This window comes from Astyanax mexicanus, chromosome 17 (assembly GCF_023375975.1).
Source record: "Astyanax mexicanus isolate ESR-SI-001 chromosome 17, AstMex3_surface, whole genome shotgun sequence".
Classification (NCBI taxonomy): Eukaryota; Metazoa; Chordata; class Actinopteri; order Characiformes; family Acestrorhamphidae; genus Astyanax; species Astyanax mexicanus.
This window is the reverse complement of record NC_064424.1, coordinates 20,496,407-20,524,219: the sequence shown is the minus strand read 5'-3', so window position 1 is coordinate 20,524,219 and position 27,813 is coordinate 20,496,407. Positions and strand designations below refer to the sequence as shown.

Here is a 27,813-nt window from a genome sequence, read left to right as displayed (position 1 = left end):
TAAAGATTATGGTCTATATAAAGACAGTGAGTTCACTTGTCTCCACTTTATTTGGGTAAGCCTGTGATTTCTATATTGTAAGAGGTTTGAAGCGTCACAAAACTGAATTCCAATTATGTTTTCTCATTTTAAAAAAGGTAAGAAACATTTTGCCGGTACATGTCTGGAGTTCTGTGTGGAATTATATCAAGTTTTACTTTTTTCCTCAGCAAGAAATAAACTTGAATACATCTTTATCTAAATGGATGTAGAGATAAGTAATATGTTCCTAAAGATAAACATTTAGATATGTTTCTGATATGTTTCTCATCCCTAAAAATAGTTATAAAATTGAACTTCAGTAGGATCATTGTGTACCAAAAACTGAATACAGTTTTATGACAAATGGAAACATGTCACTTTACACCGTATGTAACTTTAGAAGCGTGTGTTTCACAAAAATAAGAAAATCCCAAATTCTAGACAACAGAATAGTACAAATGCTGCACTTTCCTATTATGCCTCCTGTACATTTTGTGAACGTATTTGCAAACATCCATGTATCTCTTATTTGAAAGCTTAAACAAATAGACAGAATACTAAAGAAGAACAGACACTAAATAGGAATGGTCTATTTATTGTTTTTTAAAACTTTGGATAAAAATATAAAATGCAATGGCTCCACAAAAGACCCATAATCTCATTGTACGGCCTGGTATTTCACAAGGACGGGGTAGGTGGTTCCTATGTGCTTCTGGTTATAGTGGTGGCAGACGATCTCTACGTCATACAGGTTGAAGGACACTCTGACGCGCTCGTTGGGAGAGGTGAGGAAACACAGGGTGTACAGGGCAAACTCGAACTCTGGGCTGACGCCGATGAAGATGCTTCCTTTTGGTTTAATTCCGTTCTTCCAGCTAAACTGCAGAGCCAGGATGTGTTTGTTCTCATCTGGCTGTGAATGACAGACATTAATGTGTTAGTTGGGATTAGTGACTCATTTTACAGACCTCCACATGGAGAACTGGGGGGTCAGAGTCCAGCACAGTCTGCAGATTTCCCTGCTCTAATGTAGTGTTCCATTTATCTCAGATGTTGTCTGTTGTCTTGTTGGTGGCTTTCCAGTTAAACATTTAGATCATTTCACACTATTTTAAAACAGTTCCAACCCTGGTTGGTACATAGATAGTCTTATAATCCAGTAGACAGTATTTGGGGATATCAGCGTTAATCTCTGGAACATAAGAAACCTACCTGGGGGGAGTTCGTATTTACGCTGTAGCCTTTGTAGTCAATATGCCCCAGCTTCTCTTGCAAGTACAGCTGAATCCAGTTGTGGAAACCAATAACAGTACGTCCTCCTCTAGTTTCACCTACGAAGACGTGCTCAAACCCTGAAGAGTCTGGTCTTAGAGAGAGAGAGAAGTAAACAGAATGAAAATATGTCTGTGAATATATGACATGGACTTTCTAAGTGAAGGAGAAAGGGTCAGGATCCAATCCTGGAAGTTGTTTCTCCTGGAGATAAAATCTCTACTCAGTTCATAATATGCCGCCTTTCATGATGGCCTTTTATTTATTGATCTACAGCAGGCATGTCAAACTCAGTTTGGCTCTGGGGCCGGATCCAGACTTTCTGTTCTCAGGTGGGCCGGATCAGTAAAAGAATGTCAACTCCAAATATTTAGCTTTGTTTTTCAGTACTATGCTTTATTATTCAGCCTACATTTTTAGCCTACCCTACATATTATAATCATGGATGAAAAGGGATCTTTTCTAAGCACAACACATTTATTCATAAAACAATGGAAAAAAATGATTTTCATGTTTGGCGGTGAATGTGTTAACAACTGGTTTATTTTAACAGTTGAGTGAATTAGGGGTGGGCAATATTATATCGTATACAATATATCGTAAGACAGAAATATCGTGATATTAAAAATCCATATCGTGATAACAGGGCTGTTCTGTCTTAAAAGTAGTCTATTATTTACTGTGAAGCTTTAGGTTTATTTATTGTATAATTGTTTTAGTTTGCAGTTTATATGCATGCACTAAATATTCTGCAATATTTTTTGCTGCATTATATTATTTTATGCTATATTATTTATTTTGCCACATTATGCTGTTATACTATTATACTATATTCCTGAAATTAATTAATTATTTTTCTGTTTTCCTATATAGCCAAGTATATCGTTATCGCAAAAATACCCTGAAATATCGTGATATTATTTTAGAGCCATATCGCCCACCCCTAGAGTGAATGCAGTTTTACACCTGAACCAACTCACCACATCAACAAACTCAAGTGGGAGCTATGAAAAAAATATTTTCACCTTAATTGTCATACTGCTTTGAAATAAATAAAAAAAAGAAATACAAAATAAAAGTTATAGCAGTGCATGGGCAATAAGATTAGACTACATCAGACCAAACTACTAGGCTGGGCCTACTGAAGCTGAGAACATACTGCACAATATTAACTGTCTTTAATATGAAACCAGATGAATCTTATTTTTAATGATCTGTATTCATGAGTGCAAACAAATTTCGTGTCATCACACTTTTTCTCTCTCTCTCTCTCTCTCTCTCTCTCTCTCTCTCTCTCTCTCTCACTGCATTCCTGCAGTCTACTTGCTGCTGTGGTGAAGCAAGATTGCCGTGTCTGTGCTGCATGCGGGACATTTACTGCCCTCTAGCGACCGGAGAGAGCATTTAATTTGTATTCATTTTTAAAAAATCACAACTTTTGATAGAAATGAGCTAGAAACTCGCTTCTTTTTTTGACATACTCAGAAATTTATGCCGGGCCGGATTAAATCATCCAACGGGCCTGGTCCGGCCCGCGGGCCGTATGTTTGACATGCCTGATCTACAGTTTTCAACTAAAATACTTTTGCCACATTTTTTTGACGTAACTGTAATAAATACATTATTTATTTTGTGGGGAAAATATTTCTAAAATATTATACTATTTTCAATTCTCATGCTATTTTACTATTTTGTAAATAAATTTAGCTGAATAGATATTGGGTTTTGTCACGAGAAAGTATTAAAGTGATTTCCCCCTCTGCTCTACAAAAAAGGCTCTTGGGTAGTGTACCTTTTGGTGAGCGATTGCTGTGAGAGGCAATTGACTGCTAGACAGTCTACGATGCACACTATGGCATTTTGCAGAGATGACAGATTCTGAGAGAAGGGTGCACCATGTCAATCATTTAGCCACCAACAAATTCATTAACAAGAATCCTGGATTGCAACTGACGGACACCATATCACATTAAGCATCAAATTTAGATTATTTAGGATCTGACAACAACTGTGAATGAGTATAGAGGCCGTATGTTAATCCTTTTAACACTAATACCTCCTCTGCTAGCCTGGTCACTAGGTTGGTCACTAATCCAGCATTTAGAGAACTGCTGGGTCACCAGCTTCAGCTACCTACGAGTGTAGAGCAGAATCTACAGGCCCAGCTGCAACATCTTTGGTCAAATGTGCCGCAGGATTCCATACAGAAGCGGTGTGCTCCCATCCACAACCATATCTCATCTTCTATCCAGATTAGAGGTGGCCCAACAAGTTATAGTATATTTAAAACCAAAACGTCCTTCTTGGTGGGTCAGTGAGTGTAGTTCTAATAGCCAGATCAGACTCAGCTCCTGGCTGTCAGCATGATTTAGTAGCATACTGAAGTTGATGATGAACACATACCTAAAATAACACAAACCATCAGTGTAATCAACTTCAGATGTATACTGTCAAGACTACTTTTTTGTACCTGCTGGATCCTCTTCTGGCGTAAAGTTCGAACCAGATGCGGTACAGCTGCTCTTTGAACGCTGTCATGTCCTCTGGGGAAATGTGCTTTTTCACTAGATACTTATGAACAATCTGAGGGAAATGAAATGAACAAATATATAAAAAGGCAGTACAGTGATAATCATTTCCATTAAAATAATAATACTGTAGATATAAGCAAGGCTGTTTGTGTAATAGAAGTTACTGTACACGACAACAAATAAGATGAGAATTTTACTCTAAGGTTATTTTACCTTTTTACTATAGTGGCAGTGACAAGCAGACAGATCCATTGACCAATTAATATTTTGTATAAATTGGTTGATTTTTCCAAATTCCAAATTTTTAACTGATTAATTAAAACAACATAATAAAATTCATGCTGTAGAGGGTCAATGATAATATTGGCCATGAATCTGCTTATCAGTTTTTTTTTTGTTTTTGTTCTTGTGCTTGTGAAACTACAAAAACTATGAAAAAATATTGGTAATACCTCAAATGTAATAATATGGATAACATATAGCATATGTATAGCATATTTTTCTAACTGAATGCCTATTTTCTGGTCAGTATGTAGTAAGGCACAGTATGTGACACTAGTAAGGAACAGGGGTGTCGCCATGTTTACCTTCTAATTCAGTAGGTCTTGCCACTAGGTGGAGGTGACTTAGTTAAGTAAAGCTAAGCTAAATAAACAAAACTGTAGTTAAAAAAAAAACATTTTCTTTTAAAGCCAAACGAGCGCTGGATGTTATTCTACACAGATTTCTTTTCTGAAAACTGTTTGTTTGGGTGAGTAAAGCACTTCTTTTTATCTACAGTACACTTAGATTTACAGTAGGCTAATGCTAATACTGCTCCAGTAGTGCTATCTGGGTTAGCAGCAGGCTACAGTCTGATAATACTCACCTCTGGATGGCGAAAGAGCTAGAACATAGTGCAGTTAGCGGCTAATGCTAATACTGCTGGAGAACTAAACTGAAACTCCTGTATAAAGCTGCACTTCAGCAAAGTGGCTTTATTGCTCCTTACAACCTGACTGGTAAAATTCATACATAAGATGCACCAAATTATAAGGCGCACTGAATTTATTAGAGAAAATTAAAGGATTTTAAGTGTGCCTTATAGGGTGAATTTTTTTTCTTGAATGTGTATTTGAATGTGTATAAATGAAGCTATTCAGATCAATATAAAATCTATTGTAGTGGTGTACGGAAGCCAAATTAGAAAAATTAAATGTGTGATGGTCCGAACACTTATGAACCTGAGTGTATTACCTTCATTGCAGACGTATTCACAATGGAGTCCAGAAACTTATGATTCTCTACCTCCTCTTCTGGGGTCACGATCTCTGGTTCACCAGTATCACTCTCATAATTGTCCAGAAGTGAAATAAAGGCTGAAACACCATAACATCATAATACAAAAATATATTAATTTACAACTGTTCTAAAAACATTATTATTCGGGCAAGAATTTAAACTGACCAAAAATATATTTCTGACCACATTTAAAAAAAAATACAGATTGGAAATTGCTCTTGTTAAATAGAGGACATTGTACATGGCCTGTCAAACATAGTCACATTCAAAACAGAGGGCTATAAGAATTACATGCAAGATGGTGACACATGCGACTAAAGAAACCCACAAATTTGAGTATTTTCTTTCAAATAAGGCCAATAACCACTATATTACCATAGTTTAACCCTCCTACTATCCTCAATTTTTTTTTTATACCCCTTATTCTCTGGATCAACATGATCCCAGCAATTGAACTCTCCAGACAATTATTATAATTAAATTGAAATATACATGTTATCAAAGTTTTTTCGCCAGTTACTTTATGTTTTTTTGATGAATTATCAGTGGTTCTGACATTATTTTAATGTTATATTAGTATTATATGAATATTATTAATATTGCGGTGTGAAGATAGAGCCTAAAAAGTGAAGGGACATTTAGATAAAGATTACGCAACTGACTGTAGCAGTGACTTTAAACATAATTACCATACAAAAAAAAGTATAAACTATGTATAGTTCTTATGTTTTATGCATATAAAACAGCCTTAATAAAACAGACACTGAAATTAAAACACTTTAAACATTTTATCTTTTACGTATTGTAAATATGAATTACAAAAGTAATGTCAACCATATTTTCAGAGACTTTAAACATTGAATGGGGTCAAATTGACCCCAAAGATAAAAGGAGGGTTAATGTGTAGTATCAATGTTCTATGGCCAATTTCTTCATAACAAGCTTAAAAAACACTAGTAGTTTGTCTCAGCTAGCTAGTTAGCTAACTAACGTTTCTGTTCCACCTTAAATTGTGCAACAGATGGCTGAGGCTGCAACATTAAAGATGGAACATAAATTAAAATAAAATAAAAGCTAATTTCAGCTGCCCATCACAAAGTAATTAAAGAATGGACAATAATAATTAATTGCGGTATCACCTGCCCCCTTTCTGAATACATACGATACCATGAAGTTAACTACTTTACTAGCAGCTAAGTTACTGAACTTGAGCGCTCCACTGCTATCACATCAGGGTTACCTACAGGTTCTTGAAGGGTTGTTCCAATTTATAAGGGGAGAACTTATAGCACTTCTTCCCCTTGTAACTCCTTTCCAGGGGGAAGCGTTACACACAAAAACAAGGGGTAGGGGGTCCAAAAGAGAAATGAGATTGGGCCAAAGACTGAATTCTAATATTTTTCTTGTCATAGTAACCCTTGTATGCCAGTGCCAGCAAACGTCACGAATGCGAGTAAGCTGGATTTAAGTATGAAGGCTTTATTAAAGAGAATGCACAAAAAAATAATGCATGGATGGAAGTAACAAATTCTGAGACAAACACTGGTCTATATATACTTAAACTAAACTATGAACACCTGTCAAAAGTAACAAGAGACAGGGCTTAGAACAAAAACACAGAGGAAAGTTGTGGGCGGAGACACAAAGCACAATGTCAACAAAGGTAAACAAACAGGAACAGGAAAATCAAATACATAAAGCACACACAATAGGACAGCAGGGCAGGGTCTGGCAGCAAAAGCTGTTGACAGTGAACACATACCACACCACTTTGTTTTTAGAATGAATGTACTAGTGCTTCTCAAAAAATTAGAATATCATTAAAAAGTTAATTTATTTCAGTAATTCAGTTCAAAATGTGAAACTCATATATTATATAGATGAATTACAGATAGAGTGATCTATTTTAAGCCTTTATACTTTTGGCAGTGTGGGCAGTGTGCCAATTCCTGCTGGAAAATGAAATCTGCATCTCCATAAAAGTTGCTGTACTGTAAGATTTTACGGGAAAACACTGCACTGACTGTGGACTTGATATAACACAGTGGATCAACACCAGCAGATGACATGACTCTCCGAACCATCACTGATTGTGGAAACTTCACACTAGACCTCAAGCAGCTTGAACCGTGTGTCTCTCCACTCTTCTTTCAGACCCTGGTCTTTTGATTTACAAATGAAATGCAAAATTTACTGATGATCAGTGATGGTTTAGGGAGCCATGTCGTCTGCTGGTGTTGATCCACTGTGTTATATCAGGTCCAAAGTCATTGCAGTGTTTTCCTGGAAAATTTTACAGCACTTCTTGCTTTCCCTGTGTTGACAACTTTTGTGGATATGCAGATTTCATTTTCCAGCAGGACTTGGCACACTGCCCACACTGCCAAAAGTACCAATTGGTCTTATATAATATTCTAATATTCTGAGACACTGATTGTTGTGTTTTCTTAGCTGTAAGCCATAGTCCTGTATGTAATCCATCTTTAAAATATATGAGTATCACATTTTGAACTGAATTACTGAAATAAAGTAACTTGTCAATGATATTCTATTTTTTAAGATGCATTTCAAATTAACAGAACAAACCTTAAGGACTGCTGCTTTAACCAAAAGGCTGAAATTTCTTGTTTGTATGCCTTACCCAAAAACGTCTCCTTTTTGAAAATGGATTCGTCGACATATGTAAACAAAGGGGAGCCAGCTGCGTCGTAATCATCATTTAAAGTTGACAGGTTACCTGCCTTGCCCTTTGAAGACAAAGGAGAATGAAATGCAGACGTTTATGACAGTCCAACATTTAAAAAACTCATCTTCAGTTAGTCCTGGTTACATTCAAGAGAGCAGTGTCCGGCCAGTCAGTTTCAACAAGAACTTTTGTTATTGTATTTTTTTTTTTTTCATTGATGTGTATGGCTGGTCTGCTTGCATGGTTAACCAGCACAATAGTTCAGTCTCCCTGACATAATGACCCCAGTGTCAATAGACAAGCAACAAACAGATGAATGTAATACATTGTACTGCAGGAACAGCAGCAGCCTAAACAACCCTGCTGTAAAAAACAGCCTGGCCAGCTCAAGCTGGTAAAGCTAGTAAAGCTGGATGACCAATTTAGGGTAATGTTTTTGATCAAGTTTGATGATTTAGCTGGTCTACAAACATGATCAACCTGATCATGCTAAACCACCAGCAAGCTCAACCTTGTTGACCAGTATGACCAATCTGGTTGGCCAGAATGACCAAAACCAAAATGCATGTCAAGAGCAGAATAACCAGTTGGATTACGAGTATAGGATATGTTTTGCCTGGATTACCATTTTTTTTAGACAAACATTCACCATCTAAAACCCACTACTTCTTAGCAGGAACGTTTACACTAGAAAAGTTATGACACATTTGGGAGATTATTACTTGCAGAGATATGCGGTAGTCTGTCCCAGGCTTCAGTCGATTGACATCATTATCCCAAAGCTCCTGCACCATAGCTGAGAGTTCTCTGTCACTTTCAATCATGTTGTGTGTCCAAGACGATCTTTAAAGATGCCAAGTCAAGACAAATCTGCGGAATAAAGAACACATTAACGCCAGAGGCATTACTAGAGATTTATGAATAAGGGGGGCTATGCTTTAAGTAGGGGGTCAAGGAGTAAGTCTCATAGCAGAATGAAAAGCATGTCCGTATGGTACAGGTACAAAGCTTATACATCTAAACTACAATCAATACACTAAGTTTTAAATCAAGCAAACCCAGCTGCCACATTACAGGTCTTTAACACTGAAATGTGTTAAAAAAAAGGAAACATAATTCATAGTTTATTAATTGTTGTCAAAAAATCAACATTCCTTCCTTTCTCATTTCCGGCCCTCGGTAACAAACTGTTTTGGAAGCCCATTTATTTTAAAAATCCAGCTGCTAACAATTTCATAATTTTTAGAGGCTATATTTTTTGAGGGCGATATTTGGTTGGGGAGGGAGTACAGAGCATTTTAAAAAGGACTAACTATAAATAATACAGTTTAAGTGAACAAACTGTAAAAAAATGAGTGCTAAATGACTGAAACCTTGCCCTCAGAGCCTAAAGATGTAGATCAATAATATATTCTTTATACATTTAAAGTCCTAAAGAGTCCTATATACAATTGTTTTATATGTGAAGGGCCTGTACCTCGTGAACATACAGTAGCCTGGGACTCACTCACACACATTCATACAAAGGTTTGGTGCTTTGTTAACATGTGTGTGCTATTATGTGAACTTGTGGTAGAGGAAATCATAGGGCAGAGCTAATAAATGTATAAATGAAACCAGGAGCAGCTCCACATTTGTTTATTGCTTGTTTTTCAGAATACAAAACTGGCAGCATCAATTTTTTTTTTTTTTTTTTACAAAATTTGAATCCTGCATTTTTGGCAAGCTCTGTGACCTTTATTTCATTTAGAAATGTATGATAAAAAATACAGTAGTGGGGAAAAAGCAAGTCAACTAAAGGAACAATGCGAACAGGAGCTGCTTAAAAAGATCGCCTAGTTGTCTGGGTATTTTCCATTTAACCTGGTAGATAAGACATTTTACGTGTCTGTGTGTGTGTGTTGAAGAGTGTTGGGGATGGGGCACTGAGTGATCCCGCAGACTAAGCGCTGCCACCAGCTTGCCATCAGCTGCCAGAGCCCTGAGAGAGCACAATTGGCCTTGCTCTCTCTGGGTTGGTAGATGGTGCGCTTTCCTCTCTTCACATCACTTCACTCTTCACTTAGGGTGATGTTAATCAGCACCTGTGAGCTAATGTATGGAAACCGAGTCGCTGAGGTTTCCTCCGAGCGTGCTGGCTACTCAGCAATGCTACATCCTTGTGTTCTGGCATCACTAGTGATGGGGAATATACAGCTGACTAGGTGGGACAGTTGGCCTTGCTAAATTGGGAAGAAAATTAGAAATAAATCTTTAAAGAAGTGTAAGGAATGGGGGCTCATTTAAAATGTAGCCTAGGGGACCTTAATCCACCACTGTCCACTGACAATTATGTTTTAGGAAATTTTGACACAACTTTACCTAACCTAAGATTTGTTCTCTTTGTCATAAGCTAGGCTTTATGCCATCAGTAAAAGAAAATGTCTCTTTGAGGTAAGCTAGTGAGTCAATTAGCTAATTAGTCAGTAAGCAAAAAATGCTTACTATTTAGGCATTTTCCAGGCGACGAGAACACGAGAACCTGTGTTACTGCACAAAATGTCCATGTTACATTTAAAATTTTACCCTAAATCACTTTGTGCTTCCAGTTCACAATTAAACTGTAAAATAAACACACACACACACATACATTCTAGCATAGACAAGCACCAATGTCCACATACCATTTTTAAAAAGTGTAAATGCCATCCCATCATTATAACAACAACTCAACGCCTGTCACTAGCCAGGCCAGACTGATCCACTGCTCCAAAGACACTTACCTCAGTATTCTTTGTGAGGGAGGCAGAGGCTGGCTGACTCTTCTAGCTGGGGCAGGTGAATGATGAAGGCAGGGTGCTCTGGCTGGAGCTCTAGGCTTGTAGGTTGGATGGGAAAGACGCCCTTCTACAGCACGAGGCCGCAGCACCCAGAGGGCCCATTCGAAAGGGTTAGCCCGTGTCAGCAACTCTAGCCAAAGGGATTAAAAGCAGGTGGTGGTGTTTTTGAATGTGCCACTACAATGAGGCCGGGGGGGGTCTTTGTACCTATTTGTCACCTCCTGTGTGCAGTTGTGGCTATGGGACTGTTATCTTGTCCCCCCAAACCCTCCTAATACAGCCTAGGGGTGGGCAATATAAGATCATATTGTGATGAAAGAAAATAAATGAGTATATTTTTAGTATTTTCCCTTCAAGCTTTTGTCTGAATAAATATCATTAACAATTTTTGGTAATTACCACCAATCAAAAGAAGCCTGTAAAAACTGTGTACAGCAATTAACCCCAGGCTAGTCGACTAGCATGACCAGAACAAATGCAACATACAGTATGTCGTACATCTAGCTGTCTTTTCAGCCTGGATAACCAGCTCTTCATCCAACTTGAACACAAAATCCCTTCCTAGACCATCATCTTGAGCTGCAATTTTTAGGAGGGACATCACTTATATTTACCAGGAGCTTATATTTACCAGTTGTCCCTTTTTCATTTTATATTGTAATTCATGTTATATCATCATAATTATATTGTAAATGTTCATGTATTGTAAAAAAAAGTAATAAATGCTTTCAGGTCATCTCTGATGGTGAAGGTGTTTAGAAAACTGGTAATTAAGATGAAAACAAACCTTATGCTGTTAAATCTGCTGTTTTATAATAATGGAGTTATCTCCATTCTTAATCTACACCCATGATTTAAGCATATGTTAAGATGTCCAGACTACGTCTTTATAGATGGCTTTACCTGAATGTATCACCCATAACACATAGGTCCCATATATGCTTCCAGACACAAGATCTCTCAGGGTGCTGTGTGGTATCTGGTTGCTCTTTGCTTGAGCACATTTAACCATCATAAATTGGCACAGAGGCTTAGATCCTGCCTCCGAAACAATGTTCAGACTTGACTGTTCACTTGCTGCCTAATGTGTATATTTTGTCACTTATCCACCACATGGATTTAACTAAGCAAATGATCTGGGGTTGCTTCAGGTGGTCAGGTCTAGATTTAGCATAGAGTTCAGACCCCAGAGTCCAGACATCATCAATGCAAGACCTTGGTAAAAATTAATGAAACACTGGATTGAAATAAATCTTGTGACATTGCAGAAGCTTATCGAAACAATGCCACAGTGAATGTGCCCCGCAATCAAAGCTAAAGGTGGTCCAGATTCTGATTGCTTCAACCTCTGAATTTTATTATCTGTTGTCCCCACCACCCACTAAAACAGATTCTGATTGGTTCTGTCTCTGAATTTGATTCTCTTTTGTCCCACCTTTGCTGAAATCGAGACTCTAAATGGTTCTGCCTCTGAATTTGATTTTGTTGTCCCCACCACCCACTAAAACAGATTCTGATTGGTTTTGCCTCTGAATTTGATTCTCTGTTGTCCCACCTCTGCTGGAATCGAGATTCTGATTGTTTTTGCCTTTGAATGTGATTCTCTGTTGTCCTATCCTGCACTGAAATAGAGATTCTGATTGTTTCTGCCTCTGAATTTGATTGTGTTGTCCCCACCTCCCACTAAAACAGATTCTGATTGCTTCTGCCTCTGAATTTGATTCTCTGTTGTCTCACCCTCAGAAGAAACAAAAGATTCTTCTGTGCCGTTTGACTAGCTCCCTGTCTGTACGCCACAAAGTAGTGTTGAGAAGGGATTACTTGTTTAATACCAGCGTGATTAAGACAATACCTGGGCATTTTATTACATTATATAAACTGAACATCTTGTAAAAAGTCTATGTATTCAAGAAAATGTACTGGTACATTTTCTTGAATACAGTAAGTTGGTGCACACCAGCTTAATTTGTGTTCACACACAAACACACACCAATATAATCACAGACAAGCAAGAGCTTTTTGCTGTGGACATGTATGTTTACTGTGACATTTATAGATCATGTCCGAACAGAGAGGTTTAAAGTTGATTGCTTATGAATGATTTAACAGTTTTATGAAGATCAATAACTGAAATTTAAGGTGCGACACAAAGCTATTTAACAAAGCTTTACAACAGGGTACCTTAAAAAGTAACCGGGGGGAAATTCATTCAAAATTCATGTCTCCATAATGTGTAAAACTCCATACAAGTCATCAACTTGTACACTAAAACTGATGTTTTAATGACAATATAAAAATAAATAGTGATGGTTTAATTTCCTTTGGGCACTAAGGGCTACACAGCAGGTAGTTACAAAGAGAAAGTGCTCGGGGGGGAATTGCACACATTTGTCCTCCTTTCACTCATCTTCATCACTGATAAACTCATCATCATCTTCAAGACCCTGGAACAATCTAGAAAACAGACAAAAATGTATGATGAACAAGAGAAACAACTCTTTTCTCTAGAGCACACTTTAAAAAGATGAACTATGAATTAACATACATAATATAAAAAAGAATATCTAATTTGTAAACATAATGAATGGTAACTCTAATTACAGTACTCATCTATTCCTTAATTAAATTTCGCTTGGCAGCAGCGGTATCTATGCAGATGCCGTAGTGATGTAACAGTGCCATAAAAACAATATCATTGTATGGGACCAAATTTCAGTAGTTCCCCAGGTAATTCCACAAACACATGTACCACTTTTACATGTGAAACTTAAAACAAACTGTAAGCTATTGGATTTGCATGGTATTGTGGGACCTGTTGTCTTCACTTTTGTCCATTTGAACTCATACATTAAGTTCTTAAGTGACATATTTTATATTCTGAGTGCATCACAGGACAGCATGTGACTGTGTGTTTATTCATCTGACTTTATTTACAGAATGTAGGTATGCCCAATTAGTAATTTTTTTTTTAGTAGTGTTTTATTTTTTGCTTGTGCAGGACTGCAAAACCATTTTAACAATTCAGATGCTGTTTTAGGTTTGATTTAATTAGTTCTGACTAGGGTTGCAACGGTATGAGATTTTCACGGTATGATAACCGTCTCAGAAAATACCGCGGTATCACGGTTATCACGGTATCACAGTTTGTTACATATATTATTATTTTTTTGTTCAATTAACTATTTATTGTAGAAACTACACCATCAGGTGAAGGAAACCATGTTTTTCCACTACTCTTAAGGGCATTAAGAGTGTATATATAAAAAAAAGTTGGTATATAACCAGATACTGCAGAAAGAGGGGATTTATTTCTGACATGATCCTCACAATAGAGATTTCTATTTTAAGGCTTTCACTACTTAAAACCTTCAAAATATGAAAAACAGGCACGTCAGAATTTGAAAATGAACGCATGTAAATGAATGGCGTCTTTCACGTCCAGTCCGGCCAGGACCTTTACACGGACACGTGAATCCATCGTAGCACGCACTTCACGCCTGTACCTGCGTGCCCGAATTTCGGATAACTCAGCGCTTTTGCGGGCGCTTACCGCATGGGTTATGCACGACTACAAAGAGGTTTTATTTATGTTCAGATTAAAATTATAAACTGAACACATACTTTGCGCTGCACAGCGGGGTGGTGTTCTCGGAGATGGGAGAACAGGTTTGATGTATTTCCTCCTTTAGCTGTGACTTTACGGCCACATTGATTACAAGCTTGTTGATTACAAGATTACAAGTCTGTTTTCAGGCTGTTTGAATGAGCGAAATATGATCAGAATTATGTAAATTAACACTAACATAGAAGCATAGAACTATTATTTAATAAAAATGATTTTTAAGAACAGCTAAACACAGTGCGGAGAAGTTCACGTGCGAGAGAGAGAGACACAGAGAGAGAGAGAGATTTGCGTGTTCTGATATGAGCTACTCACAGGTAAAGGTTCTCTTTTATCTCCTCGTGCTCATTTTAGTCCAATACATAATTCTGCAGTTTCTCAGTGTTTTCTGTCGTATTTTGCGGCTATCGCGAGCGCTTACAACTAACACCGCGGGCCGCGAGGTGCAGCCGTGCTGCCGCTGTTATGCCGAATCCGACTCCCTGCTCAATCCGACTCCCGCTTCGCGGACAGAATCGGCACAACACCCCCCGCTGTAGAACTGCGGGAGTGAAAACAGCGCTTATAATTAAGTTAGTTAAGTTTCAGTTTTCGTTATTTGGTTCGTTTTCATTAACAATAATAATTGGTTACTTAGCATTAACATAGTGATTATCACACCAGAGCTTTATTTAAAAATAAAAAAACAGACGCCTACATCTCAGACTATTTTCTAGAGCCCAACCCGACCCGGCCCGAGGAATGTGGTGGGAAATCTCGGCCCGAACGGACCCGATCTCGGGTCGGGCCTCGGGTCAGGTCTGGTTCGGGCAGAGAATCTAAGCTCTAGTCTGATGCACTTTCTGCCGTTCTCACCGCTGTGTGCTGAGTAGCTGAAGCGGAGCAGAGTTGCGCATGCGCGGGTGACTTTCTCCGCTGGCTTGCCTTTTACCGGTAATAAGCAAACACACACGGTATGATAACCGTGCATTTTAATACCACGGTATACCGTGAAACCGGTTACCGCTGCAACCCTAGTTCTGACACACTTTCTAAAACAAAATCTTTAAAACACGATATGAAATAATTGTTGTCACTTGTGTCATATCAGGATTTAAAGCTCTTAATAATAGGCATTTTAATGTAAATGCCTATAATTCCTGAGATTTTCCTGTGTTTTTGGGAGGTGAGGAGTAATAATAATGTAGTGTGGTTTAATAATGTACTGTGGCAAATTAGAGCATTTTATTTACTTTATATTTTACTTCATCTCAGGGTAGTTTTAATGCTTTTAAAATGATAATATTGTAATGTGATGAATAAATGAGTTTAGCTGAAATTTGTAACGGAGGAAATAAACTTTCACTGCGGAAATGTGCCACTGTGACGCTGTGTTGACAGTTTGGAGGAAAATGAGGCGGAGAAAAATACCAGAAGCCTCGATAGGTAGCTTGCTTTACTAGCTTTCATGCTAACTGGCCATTAATCAGTGAAAACATTCACACAGACAAACTTGGGATGACATGGTGAAATGCGAGATCAAACAAAATGTGTACTTTAGAACATGGAATCGTACAATCGTACTATAAGGTCAAAATGTGTACCTGTTATGCAAAATATGTATGTGGGCAGGTCTGTAGAAATGAGCTGCTCACAGAATTTATGTGATTTTGAATTTGGCATTTAGAAATATTTAGAAATGGGTCTGGGTGATGGGTTAATGTTCTTAAGTGTGCACTCTAAACTGCAGTACAAAACCAAAACTAACGTGACTTAATGTATACAATGCAACAAACACAGAGACCTAGCTCTGGAAAAAAGAGAGACCACTTCAGTTTCTGAATCAGTTTCTCTGATTTTGCTATTTATAGGTATATAGTTGAGTAAAATTAACGTAGTTTTTTTATTCTATAAACTACATTCAACCTTTTTTTCCAAATTCCAAATAAAAATATTGTCATTTAGAGCATTTATTCACAGAAAATGAGAAATTGTCTAAATAAGTTCTGAAATCAATATTAGAATAACCCTGGTTTTTAATCACAGTTTTCGTGCATCTTGGCATGTTCTCCTACACCAGTCTTACCAGACTGCTTTGATGGTTTGATGGCCAGTCTTAACACACTGGTTTTGATGGCTGTGATCATCCATCATCCTCTTGATTTTATTTCAGAGGTTTTTGGTAAAATCAAATATTTTGGTGAAATCAAAAGAACTCATCATTTGTAAGTGGTCTCTTATTATTTTCCAGAGCTGTAAAGTCAACACATTTCTAACTTATTATTGTACAATTTATTGTCAGAACAGTGGTACTAGTCACATACTGATTAAAGCAGGGCATATTTGGGTTGTTGAAGTGTTTGTAAGGGTTGACTTTGGAGAGAGGCGCCAGGCAGATCCAACAGAAGTACTGATGGCAGGAGGAGCAGGTCATCTTGTTGCAGCCCTGTGTCTTCTGCAGAGTCAGGAGAAGAGAGAGGAAGTCACAACATAGCTTATAACAGCAGGGGTGACTTTTAGGGATGGCTTCTAATACAGAAACACATTTATCATGTATCAGAAAAAATCCCACCAAATTAACTAGGAAAAAAAAAAAAAGAATAATTGATCACAGATCAGTTATGTTCTGCCAGTGATACCACAAGTACGGCTGAGATACAGTTTATATCACAATTCATTATTTACGATTCAATATATTGTAATGTACTGCAAATACTATATGCATTTTTTTTTTCAAAATTAAGGAAAATGTAACAGTAGGAGAACACATCATGGGCACAAAATAAAGAGTAAAACAGTTTACTATTTTTACCATTTCTTGAAAGATCTGAAGACAGAGTACAACATAGTGCTGGGCAGTATACCGGTTCATTCTGTATACCGCTGGGTAACCTTGAACTGGTATGCGTTTCTCTCATACCGCCATACCACCAGAGGCGCTGCGGAGCGCCGTGCGGAACAGTACAGTCAAAGAAGAGAGTCAAACACTGGTCTAGCTCCTCCTGCAGAGAAATCAGAACACCTCCTGCTGCCATTTCTACTGTAAGAGTGTTTTTTTTTATTCCAGTAAATTAGAGCAGTAACTATAGCCCTTTTAATATATATATATTAATACTACTGTAGCTTAAAGGATTATTTGAATGTATTTGAGTATTTTAGTTTTTTTTATAGTGTTTATGGAACTATTTATTCAAATATTTAATTATGTAGACGGAGCCGTGTTTAATTTGTTAGCATATCTCTTTTTTAAGGTCTGTTGTTTACATTCTTTAGCTATTTTTCTGATAATGAAGTCTAATTTCTTCATACATTGTGTAATTTTGTGGGACAAAGTAAACCCAATACTAATCAAAGCCTTAATTTAAAGCCCTTGTGTTTTATATTATATGTACTCCTAACAGTACAGTAACTCACCAATCTATAATAGAGTTGCACGGTGTACCGAAGGTTCGATTCTTTTTCGATACTACGTCATCACAAACGATTCGGTTCTTTAGCGTTCGATGCTTTCGATACTGTATATAGCCCAGTCACTAGCTTCAAATGAGTCAAATTAGTAGGCGCAATTTGATTCAGTTCATAAGAAAACTGATTCACACCGCAGCAGTCGGTGTGGCAGGATTCAGATAAACTGTTCTGAACAAATGAATCGATTCACGCGCAAGCCAGCAGAGCAGCAGCGAGTGTAGAATGGCGACGGCTAAAATAACAGATGTCTCTCGTCCGCGACTTGTGGACAAAACGGGCGCGAGGAGTGAAGTGTGGGAAAATAGTCTGAGATGTAGGCATCTGTTTTTTATTGATATTTTTATTTTTAAATAAAATAACGAAAATAACGAAAACTGAAAGTGAAACTAAACTACTTTATTTATTAGCGCTGTTTTCACTCCCGCAGTTGTACAGCGGGGGGTGTTGTGCCGATTCTGTCCGCGAAGCGGGAGTCGGATTCAGTAGCGGATTCGGCACAAGCGCGGCGGCACCTCGCGGTCCGCGGTGTTAGTTGTAAGCGCTGAGAGAAACACTGAGAGAGCTGCAGAATTATGTGTGGGACTAGAATATGAGCACGAGGAGATAAAAGAGAACCTTTACCTGTGAGTAGCTCACATCAGAACACGCAAATCTCTCTCTCTCTCTCTCTCTCGCTGTGTCTCTTTCTCTGTGTCTCTCAGAGCGTTTGACCTGCAGCACTGTGTTTAGCTGTTCTTAAAAATCATTTTAATTAAATAATAGTTGTATGCTTCTATGTTACAGTGTTATTTAACATAACAGCAGACAAGCACCCTGATCTCTACAAAGAGCTGAGAAGTCGACAGGTTAGTGGAGTTAGTCAAGATACACTCTGTCTGTAGCTTTACTAAGATTTACTAGCTACTGCTTATTAAAAATGGTAAACGGTTGATTAATAAAACTGAGCAGTGAGTGTTAAAATGAACATAACATTGTAATGTTCTTCTGTCTCTTTATTTTCCTTATTCAGAACTTAACTTCTGCCCGCTGTCAGGTTCACATAGCCAGGCTACCATTACCTCTGGTTTTAGTTTTTAGGAAGTGTTTAGATAATTATGTTATAGTTAAGGTTATAATAACGAAACTTGTTTTTTGTTCAAATGTTTCATTTTAGAATAAAAACGTTTGCACCTGTTGTTCAGTGTTCAATCCAGTTCAGTCAAAAATAAACATTTTATGTTCAGATATTTTTATTGTTTTTTTTTTCTTCCAAGTATCGTTTTGGTATCGAGAATCGTGATACTACAGTTGGTATCGGTATCGAAGTCAAAATTTTGGTATCGTGACAACCCTAATCTATAATAAAGACCAATCATGCAAAAAATAATAATAACAAAAACATTTTAAATACTGTAAAACTGTCAGAATCTTGAAATACTGTGGTATACATTTTAGACCATACCGCCCAGCACTAGTAGAACACTGCTATTATTTTTGCAAAAAAACAAATGTATAAAGTCGATAGTGTTTAATATTATCCTTCACCAAAAGCATTCTAAAAGCTTATATTTACTACAATATATTTAAAGTATATCTTAGTTCATCTTCTACTTACCTACTTACTTAACTATTTATAGTAACTGAAAGTTACAATTGCATGGCACTGTATATGAAAACTGACGTACACCGTTGGGTTCTTTCTGACCTGGATGTGAGTGCCACATGAAGGACAATTTTTAGAATTCTCTTCCAGCCACTGCCTGCTAAAGGACTCCTCCACCGCACGCTGGATGACTTGCTTCCCATAACGCTGCTCCATAAACTTCTGCTCCTCCTTGTTGGCCGCCAGGTATTCCTCTTGCAAGTTGCGGAGCTCATCTAGTAAAAACAGATGAGAGACATTTAATGCCTTTAATGTTTCTCTACATACTGTGTTAACCTAATTTTACCCTGTTTTTCAATGGTGAAGACCCCACAAGACCACAACAGAGCAGGTATATTATTTGGGTTGTGGGTCATTCTTGGCACTTTATTGCTGTATGTTGTTGGCTGGTATGAGTGGATCAACAACAACTTAGACACCAAACACATCTTGGTTTATGTGCTTTTTGGGTACAGTCAAAATTATGTACCGTGTTTTTTGCACTAAAAGGCACACTTAAAATCCTTCAATTGTCCCAAACATCGTCAGTGCACCTTATGTACGAATTTTACCCGTCAGGTTGTAAGGAGCAGTAAAGCCACTCCGCTAGCGGTTAGCTGCTAACGCTAATGCTCCAGCTTTAGTGGAAATCTGGAAATCTAAGCTTACTGTAAATAAACGGAAGTGTTTTACTCACCCAAATAAACAGTTTTCAGGAAAGAAATCTGTGTAGATTAACATCCAGTGCTCGTTTGACTTGTCTGTCTGTCTTGTCAAGAATTACAGTCTTGTTTACTTAACTTAGCTTAGTTTTACAGGTCCCTGCTGCATTAGAAGAAACTTGGCGACACCCTTGTTCCTACTATTAGTTACTAGTGTCACATAAAATGCACCTTATATTTTGGTGCGCCTTCAGTATGAAAATAAACCAGAAAATAGACATTTATTGATAGCGAGCCTTATAATCCGGTGCACCTTATAGTGCGAAAAATGCGGTAAATGTGTTGATTTAAAAGTTAAAGTCAAAAACAGGTTAGTAAAATAAAACACACACTGGCTCTGTCTTACCGGCTGTGGGCAAGCAGTGGGACAGGCCATGGTAGGCGCGCTTGCACAGGGTACAAAAGGCGTAGCGGCAGGAAGGACAGAGGCCCATGGTTGTTTCTGGCTCCAACATCACGGCCATGCAGCATGTTTTGCGCGGGCAGTACATCACATCAGCCATACGGTCCAATGTGGACTGCAGGAGAAGACGGTCATAACGGGCGAAATCATCCTCCCCCACCAGTAGTTTCACCTGTTATTAAGAAATGCTCATATCAGCCTCTATTTACCTGGATTTTTGCTTAGATGTGAAGTTGATTCCTTAGAAGTTGGAATGCAACAATAAGTTAAAATAATTTAAAATGCTCATGATGTGAAATTACATCTTCATTTGAAAGACTTGCAGACTACTTTCTTTGGACTGCTTAATTATTTACTTCCTTTTAAATGTGATTAAATGCAATAAATGTTGCAAACATTTAATTAAGGTATCAGGCTAACGTTAAGGTTTAGGATTTATAGGTCATATTTTAATATTTAGCAGTCGATCACCATATTGAACATAACTTAATACAGCCTCTCGTTAGTGCAGCATGTAGGTTTGGGCAGTACACTTGTTTGTATAAGGATTAGTTTTATTTTTATGTCTTTGCACGAACATGTCAAAAATCATGGGACAGTAACCAGAATTATGTGCCATTACTTTTGCCATTTTCAAGGGAAACTTCAGTAAAAAGAAAAAAAAATAATTTAATCTATCTGGCACCCACTAACAGGCCTTGCTTGAATAATTTAAGCATACTGGCCCATGTTCAACCTCATTTACAAGATAACACCTCTCAACTTATACAGATGTGGGCATTGCCAAGCCTTCCCATGAAGCAAAACTTCCAGACCAATTTGCATACTGCTATAACATGACCTGTTCTGTTGGGTATGTGGTACCTTTTTATGTCTAAAAATATCTATTTAAAATCATTAGCCTTAGCCTGTTTTTGGGCAAATAATTGTTATTTGAATGATCTGTATATTAAAAATAAAATTGGAACTCCCCTTGACACACCCACCAACATACACACGCGTCTATTGCAGAATACCTGTGAAGGCATTGCCACTGAGGTACACTCCGGTTCAGGGCAGTTAAGGCACTGAACATTGCCATCTCTGATCTGGATCTCAAAGTACTCCTTCATGCAGGCCTTGCAGTAGACATGCTGGCACTCCTTGAAGAGCATGCAGCCGGACCCCAGCTTCTCCGAGAAACAGATGCCGCAACAAAATGGCTTGCCGTCAAAAACCTTCTGCCGCTGCGCTTCATCAAAGTCCAGCAGCTGAGGTAGCAGGTCTGCTTGAGGGTCAGCTTCCAGGACAGCTCGCGGGTCGAGCTCTTGCTGCTGCTTCCTCTTCTCCAGGCCTTCCGCTGGCTTCGCAGCAGCCTCGTTCTTGCAGCGGTCAGACTTGGAACCTGTGATCTCCAAGGGAGACTGAAGGCCCAGGAATTCCAGTGCCTCCTCTTTGAGGAACTGTATCCAGGTGAAGAGCACCACACTGCCCTGGTTCTCCTTCCACAGCTTGTCCAGCTGCTTGCACAGAGCAGACAGCTGATAAAGGGGTAAAGGTCAGAGACAGAAGGGGAAAAAGTTTTTAAAGTCATTGGTGAAAGGTGGGGGATTGTTGAGCTGTGCAGCACACGTGAAGACGACACACTAAATATTAAACACAAATAAATAATTTAGTTACTATGACAAAAGCTAAATTGGCTAATTCTCTGGGTGGGTAGGACCCATTACTAAGCATGAGGCAAGCTTATTCAACTGGCTGTTAGTGTCCCCTCCAAACACATTCAGTGGTCCAATAGTGTTGTGTTAACCTCAGTTTGAAAGGAAGAAGTGGTGTTTTATATGACTGAGAAGAAGTAGATGCTAGACTTCATCCAACCAGAGGGGGGGGGTCTAACTAGTGGGTGGGGACTGAAAACAATTTTTAATGTAGTGGTACCTTCACACCAAGTCTAACACCTTTTGGGTCTTCTGTGTTTTGTACACTGGGCAAGACACTCCACAGCTCATAAAATCCAATATTTTTTGCTTCTCTGCTCAGTGTCTGCTTTCAGCTCTCTTTTTCTGCTGTTTTGTTTGCTTTTGTTAACAACAAATGTTTATTTGTTTGCTTATCAGAGGTTGTTCAGCTTGGGGTTAACAATGCAGCAAATCACAGGCTCCAATTTTTTAATTGATGCGTCTTTCACACTTCACAAACACAACATTAATATATACGTGTTCGCCTTTAAAACGTCTGTCCAAAAAAAAAGGGCATTAGCCCCAATATAAAATGATATGTTGTGCTTGTTTTGGAGTTATAACTCCAGAAATGAAATGAATATACCAGAAGAAAATAAGAAAATACAGTTTGTTTGTTTTCACCTGGAGCCTCGACAGCCATTTGGAGCTTAGGGTAAAAACAGGCGCCGAAGTGGAAGGATAATTTTCAGGGAGCTCAAAACTCAGCACCAGTGGCGGCAGAAAAGACACGTCGTACTCCACAGGTCTCTCCCCTGCCCATGCAAATGAACACAAGCTTAAGATTAGATAGAAGCGCATGTGGCAGTCATGTATAAACTCTACAGAATAAAATAAAGGGCACAGCACCATTGACCAGCAGCTTGAAGTTAGGGGGAAGTTCGAGGCACAGGTAGATCTCGCCTTCCTGCCCTGACTCAGCCCGACGAAACTCTTCTTCATCGTAAATACTCGCTAGGGCCAGCAGTTCATCATCTTGTGCTTCCTGATCCCCTGACATTTGAACATTCCTGACGGAACAAAAGATTTCACATCTCATTACCACGACACCTAATTCACACAGGGTTCTGAGTGTGCTTGTTATTCTATATTTATTCAGAGTATATTTTTGTTTAATATCATCATCAAAGTATTCTGCCAAACTGTGAATGCATGCCTCAACAATGACATTTTAAAGACATGCACATTAAACAATTTAGTTTTAATACTTTCTATTATCTACTGATAATGTATAATCTACCAGGTGTCCCTCTGTTACTCCCTCTGGTGTACCCAAAGGAATCTATACACAGCCAGAGAAAGGGGTTAAACATTGATTAATAATTGTGTTGTTTCATCAGTTCAGTCCTGTGAGGCAGGAACGCAGGGGGTTTTAGTGGTTAGTTTTCTGAATAAACTTTATAATTTCCACCAATTTGACTAAAACCAGTAAAGTGACATTGTGTAAAAAAAAATATTTTTTACACAATGTCACCTTAGGGGCACTGTAGTTTTCTAACATGAATATCGTACTTTTACTTTTGAGTGTAAGACTTGTGTATCTCTGACACTTCTAAATATTAACATATTGAATCTTAGGATTCCCTCCTTGCACTGAACACAGCAGTGTAGAAACCTATAAGGACTTAAGGGTTCTCCAGGTCGCCAACTATTGCATCATGAATTGTGAACATTGCTGTTTTCTTGTATGACGGACTCTGGAGTTGGAAAAGTCGTGCCACTCCCACAGCTACCCCACTTTCATTCAGATTAAACAGAGAAACCAACATTGAACAAATGAGTTCCACACGACAATCATCACAAACTGTTCTTATTGGCATCTAATATAACATTAAAACAGTACCAACAGTTTCAAAACAGGGACAATAAAGTGTTGGAGATAGCAGAACCGAGGTCCGAAGTAGGTTATCTAACGTTAGCTAACGGTAGCTAGCACGTAGATGGGTTAGGCTAGCTAACGTTATTATTGCTAAATAAGAGCGGTATCTATCTAGTTTTTTTTTTATAATTACAAACATTACCGCAACCTAGCTAGGATAATTAATGAACTACAGGGTAAAGAGAAAGCTCTGGAAATATGATAATACGCTAGCTTACTTTCTGTAAATAAAGGACTCTCTAGCTGAGAGTCCTGAGAAGGACCAGCGAATGCTAGCTAACTTAGGCTAAGTTAGTTAGCAAGCGTTAGCTAACGCTACCTGCCTGCCTGCCTGCCTGCCTAAATATCCACGAACATGAACAGCTAGTTAGCCAATGTTATGGATTAGCCACCCAGATAGCTAATGTTAGCTAACCTAGCTTTAGCTCAGTAAACTTCAGCTCTGGTTGGTGGAGGTTGAGTTAGTTGTCACCCGAGTCACTGTGCCGTACTGTCGGCTCTGAACCACACTGAGAACCAGGACTGTCAAAGCGCTTTAGAGAGTTAGCTTACCTACACTTCAGCAAATCAGATGAGCAGCACAGTCAGTCAGGAGCCGAGGACACAGGACCGCCCGGCCGGACAGGTGGTGGAGGAGGAGGAGCCGGAGCGAGCGCCGCCCCACGTGACCTAAGAGTGGGCGGATCGATACTGTAGAAAAAATATCAGATTAATCACAGCAATACAATATGTTTCATCTTCAAGTTCAGTCAGTTTTATTAAATGTGTATAATGTGTTTTAAACAGTTAAATCGTTTTTTTCTAAACTAGTTTATGATATTTAACACACAAAATTAGTGAATTAATGCCAGGACTTTTAACATGACATTAACTCTAACCAAAACATTAACTCTAGCCTTCTTTAACTATTTGTTTGATAGAATCACTTCTAAGGGTCATTGTTCTGTTGCATTACCCCATTCTCTTACATGATATGCACATCAAAGTTATTTTTTTATTGTCAACCAAAATATAACGTAAAGAAGTTTAATTTTATAAATATTCAATTATAAGACTAAGGTACAACCATAAATGAGTAATGTAATGTAATGAGGAAATAAAGATATAAAAATGTATCTAATGCATTTTGTGACAGGTGTCTTTGAATGGGTCATATAGAGCATAAATTGCTGACCTAAAATGATAATATTACAATGTGACCAGCCATGCAACAGATGATGAACAGAAAATGCTCTTTTAACTCCCTCCTTGCTCTATTCTTAAACTGCAGCCCAAGCAGTTAATGACCAAAGACTTAAGATTCGACTCGGACTCGTGACCAAAGACCAATATTTGTTCACCAACAAATATTGTTGGGGGAAAAAAATACTGTACTGAACATGGAAATGAAATTATGCCTTGGGTAGACGGTTGTCTTTCTTGCAGAAATTAGTGAGGAGTTGTAATTCTTCCATTGGACTTCTAGAGGTCACTGCATTCACTCGTGATGCACTTTTGATCTGCACTAATGCTGAAGATAAGAACTAGGGATTACCTAACATGCATTACTTTCTCTACAATGTTAGTGATCCGTAACGGTTATGGACCAAATCATTATATCATCTTTGACCTTTGAAATAACAACTGACATCATTTTTGTATGTCATTTTTAATGACTTTTCAGGATTTAATGAGTACAACAAGGTAAATATAAAATTCTAAGATGAATGGCAGATCTGTATAGGGAAAATATTCTAACAAAGGCATTAAAGAAAATGAAGAAAAATATGCACCTCTTTCAACATCCAGGATAAAATTACTCTTCAGCATGCTTCTCTTTATGCGCAGCAGACAACTGTCAGACTATGATAAACACAAAACATGGCCTGCATCAAGTCTCCCTTACCTTACCTCCTGTTTACATCTTGGAATTAATGTGAAAATATCAGTACGAACTCTTAAGTTATTCAGATCAAGGGAACTTAATCTTCTGCTCTGGGTTCTGCCTGTGAATTTTTTACAAATGAGGTGAAAATATTGAGTTTCTTAAAGAAGTATTTCTGCATTTTCATCCTAACCTCTATATCTGTAGAGCATACATGGATGAATAAACCTACGGTGGCCGAGAAAGCCCAGCGCAGTGCAAATTGAAAAGCGCTGCAAAAGCACAAAACACATCCATCAAAATTACAACACAGGCGCAGCAAATAGAAAAACGCGCTGCAAATAGAAAAACGTGCTGCAAAAAGAAAAACGCGCTGCAAAAAGAAAAACGCGCTGCAAATAGAACCACAACACAACGGAAGTGAGTCACAACACAACGGAATTTTCCCGGGGGACCTTAAAAGATGCTGTATTAGCTGTATACAAAGGACAATAAGTGGCAAACAAGCTTCTGAAAAGTAAGTTATGTTTATTAAAAGTTCTGCTTCACAAAACGCCTTGTTTGCCACTTATTGTCCTTTGTACACATAGTGAAGTCCGAGACGTTACTGAAGACGCAGCTTAGCTGGTACAGTACCTGGTACAGGTCCCCCGGGAAAATTCCGTTGTGTTGTGACTCACTTCCGTTGTGTTGTGGTTCTATTTGCAGCGCGTTTTTCTAGTTGCAGCGCGTTTTTCTAGTTGCAGCGCGTTTTTCTAGTTGCTGCGCCTGTGTTGTAATTTTGATGGATGTGTTTTGTGCTTTTGCAGCGCTTTTCCATTTGCACTGCGTTGGGCTTTCTCGGCCACCATAATAAACCCTTTCTTGTCTGTTTTTGTTTGCAGATCAGCAAAAAACACCATTCCTAAAGAAGAGGAGTGCAGTGTTTTGATGGTGGAACTGATCTTTGTCAGTCGACAGTCATGGGCAAAACCACTCCTCAGCAGCTGGAAATTCTGAAGGAAAGAAATAGTTTAATTCTAAGCCATTAATCACTTATCTCCAGAACAGAGAACATAATTTAATCTAACGGTTGATGATCAAATAAAAAACTCACATTTAAAACATAATCTAATTTTATTTTGAGCTTGCGTGCAAATTCCTAGGCTATGGATATTCTCACCAGGTGACTGAGAAGAGATGAAGATCATACTGATTATGTAAAGAAGTGTTGAGTGTGATAATAAAGGTGATGATGGTGGGTGTGATGTGTTTTCTCTCCCTACAGATAAAACATGTCAGAAAATGTATAAAGAATCTGGTGCAAGAATCCTTTTCTCTTCACTGCTTACAGGAGTAAGTGAGACATACGTCCATTCAGTTCCATAGTTATAAAAATACAACTTGTTTATATTATATAATATTATATTTTCATGTCTCTCTTCTTCCCCACACCACCCTCTTTTTCTCACTGTAATGTGACATAGAGGAAGTCAGTGAGGGCAGGACATCAGGCACAGTGACATTATCCATAAAGAATAGAGGCAGGAAGGTGTTACACTTCATCCAGGCCTAAACTGAGACTAGCATGAATAAGCCACAATAAACTTTGCCCAAGCTTGGGTGAACTATGAATGGTGATCCTGCACAATACATGTAGCCTTGGAGAAGTTTCAGACCAGATAGGATAGGCTGCAGTTTTTGGAGAACCAAAACTGCATGATGAGCCTCAAGGTGTGATGTTCATGCTGAGCACTTTCCCAGAGTATGGTGTGTGTGTGGTGTTTTGTTCTGTTCTATGATTAAAGTAAGAGTTTTTTTTGTTGTGACACAGCCCAAAAATAGGAACAAAAGACAAAATAACAGGAAAATAAGGAAAGGCAGTGATGAAATAAAATGTGCAAAGTTATACATTAGATAAAAAGTTGGAGGAAGAACAAAACCATCC

The 27,813-nt window shown here is 38.2% G+C and overlaps 2 protein-coding genes across 5 annotated transcripts; both read right to left on the bottom strand.

The window, feature by feature from the left end:
• Positions 1-600: 600 nt before the first annotated feature.
• On the bottom strand, positions 601-12,530 carry endou2 (endonuclease, polyU-specific 2). Its single transcript, XM_007247022.4, has 7 exons — positions 10,554-12,530; positions 8,514-8,661; positions 7,747-7,852; positions 5,061-5,182; positions 3,764-3,876; positions 1,234-1,387; positions 601-934 (listed from the first exon to the last, which is right to left on the bottom strand). Exons 2-7 carry the CDS (start codon positions 8,613-8,615, stop codon positions 680-682), a joined length of 852 nt encoding a protein of 283 aa, XP_007247084.1. The 5' UTR covers positions 8,616-8,661; positions 10,554-12,530; the 3' UTR covers positions 601-679.
• Positions 12,531-12,901: 371 nt separating this feature from the next.
• Positions 12,902-24,702, bottom strand: rnf14 (ring finger protein 14). 4 transcript variants are annotated; one of them, XM_015605264.3, is made up of 9 exons: positions 24,579-24,702; positions 22,993-23,153; positions 22,768-22,898; positions 21,442-21,945; positions 20,369-20,597; positions 19,364-19,536; positions 17,024-17,213; positions 16,536-16,666; positions 12,902-13,064 (listed from the first exon to the last, which is right to left on the bottom strand). In XM_015605264.3, exons 2-8 carry the CDS (start codon positions 23,141-23,143, stop codon positions 16,539-16,541), a joined length of 1,506 nt encoding a protein of 501 aa, XP_015460750.3. In that variant the 5' UTR covers positions 23,144-23,153; positions 24,579-24,702; the 3' UTR covers positions 12,902-13,064; positions 16,536-16,538. The 4 variants fall into 4 exon arrangements, with proteins under 4 accessions (XP_015460750.3, XP_007247086.2, XP_022523053.2 ...); XM_007247024.4 differs by having other exon boundaries at positions 24,575-24,679; XM_022667332.2 differs by lacking the exon at positions 24,579-24,702 and adding an exon at positions 24,438-24,530.
• Between the last annotated feature and the right edge of the window lie 3,111 nt (positions 24,703-27,813).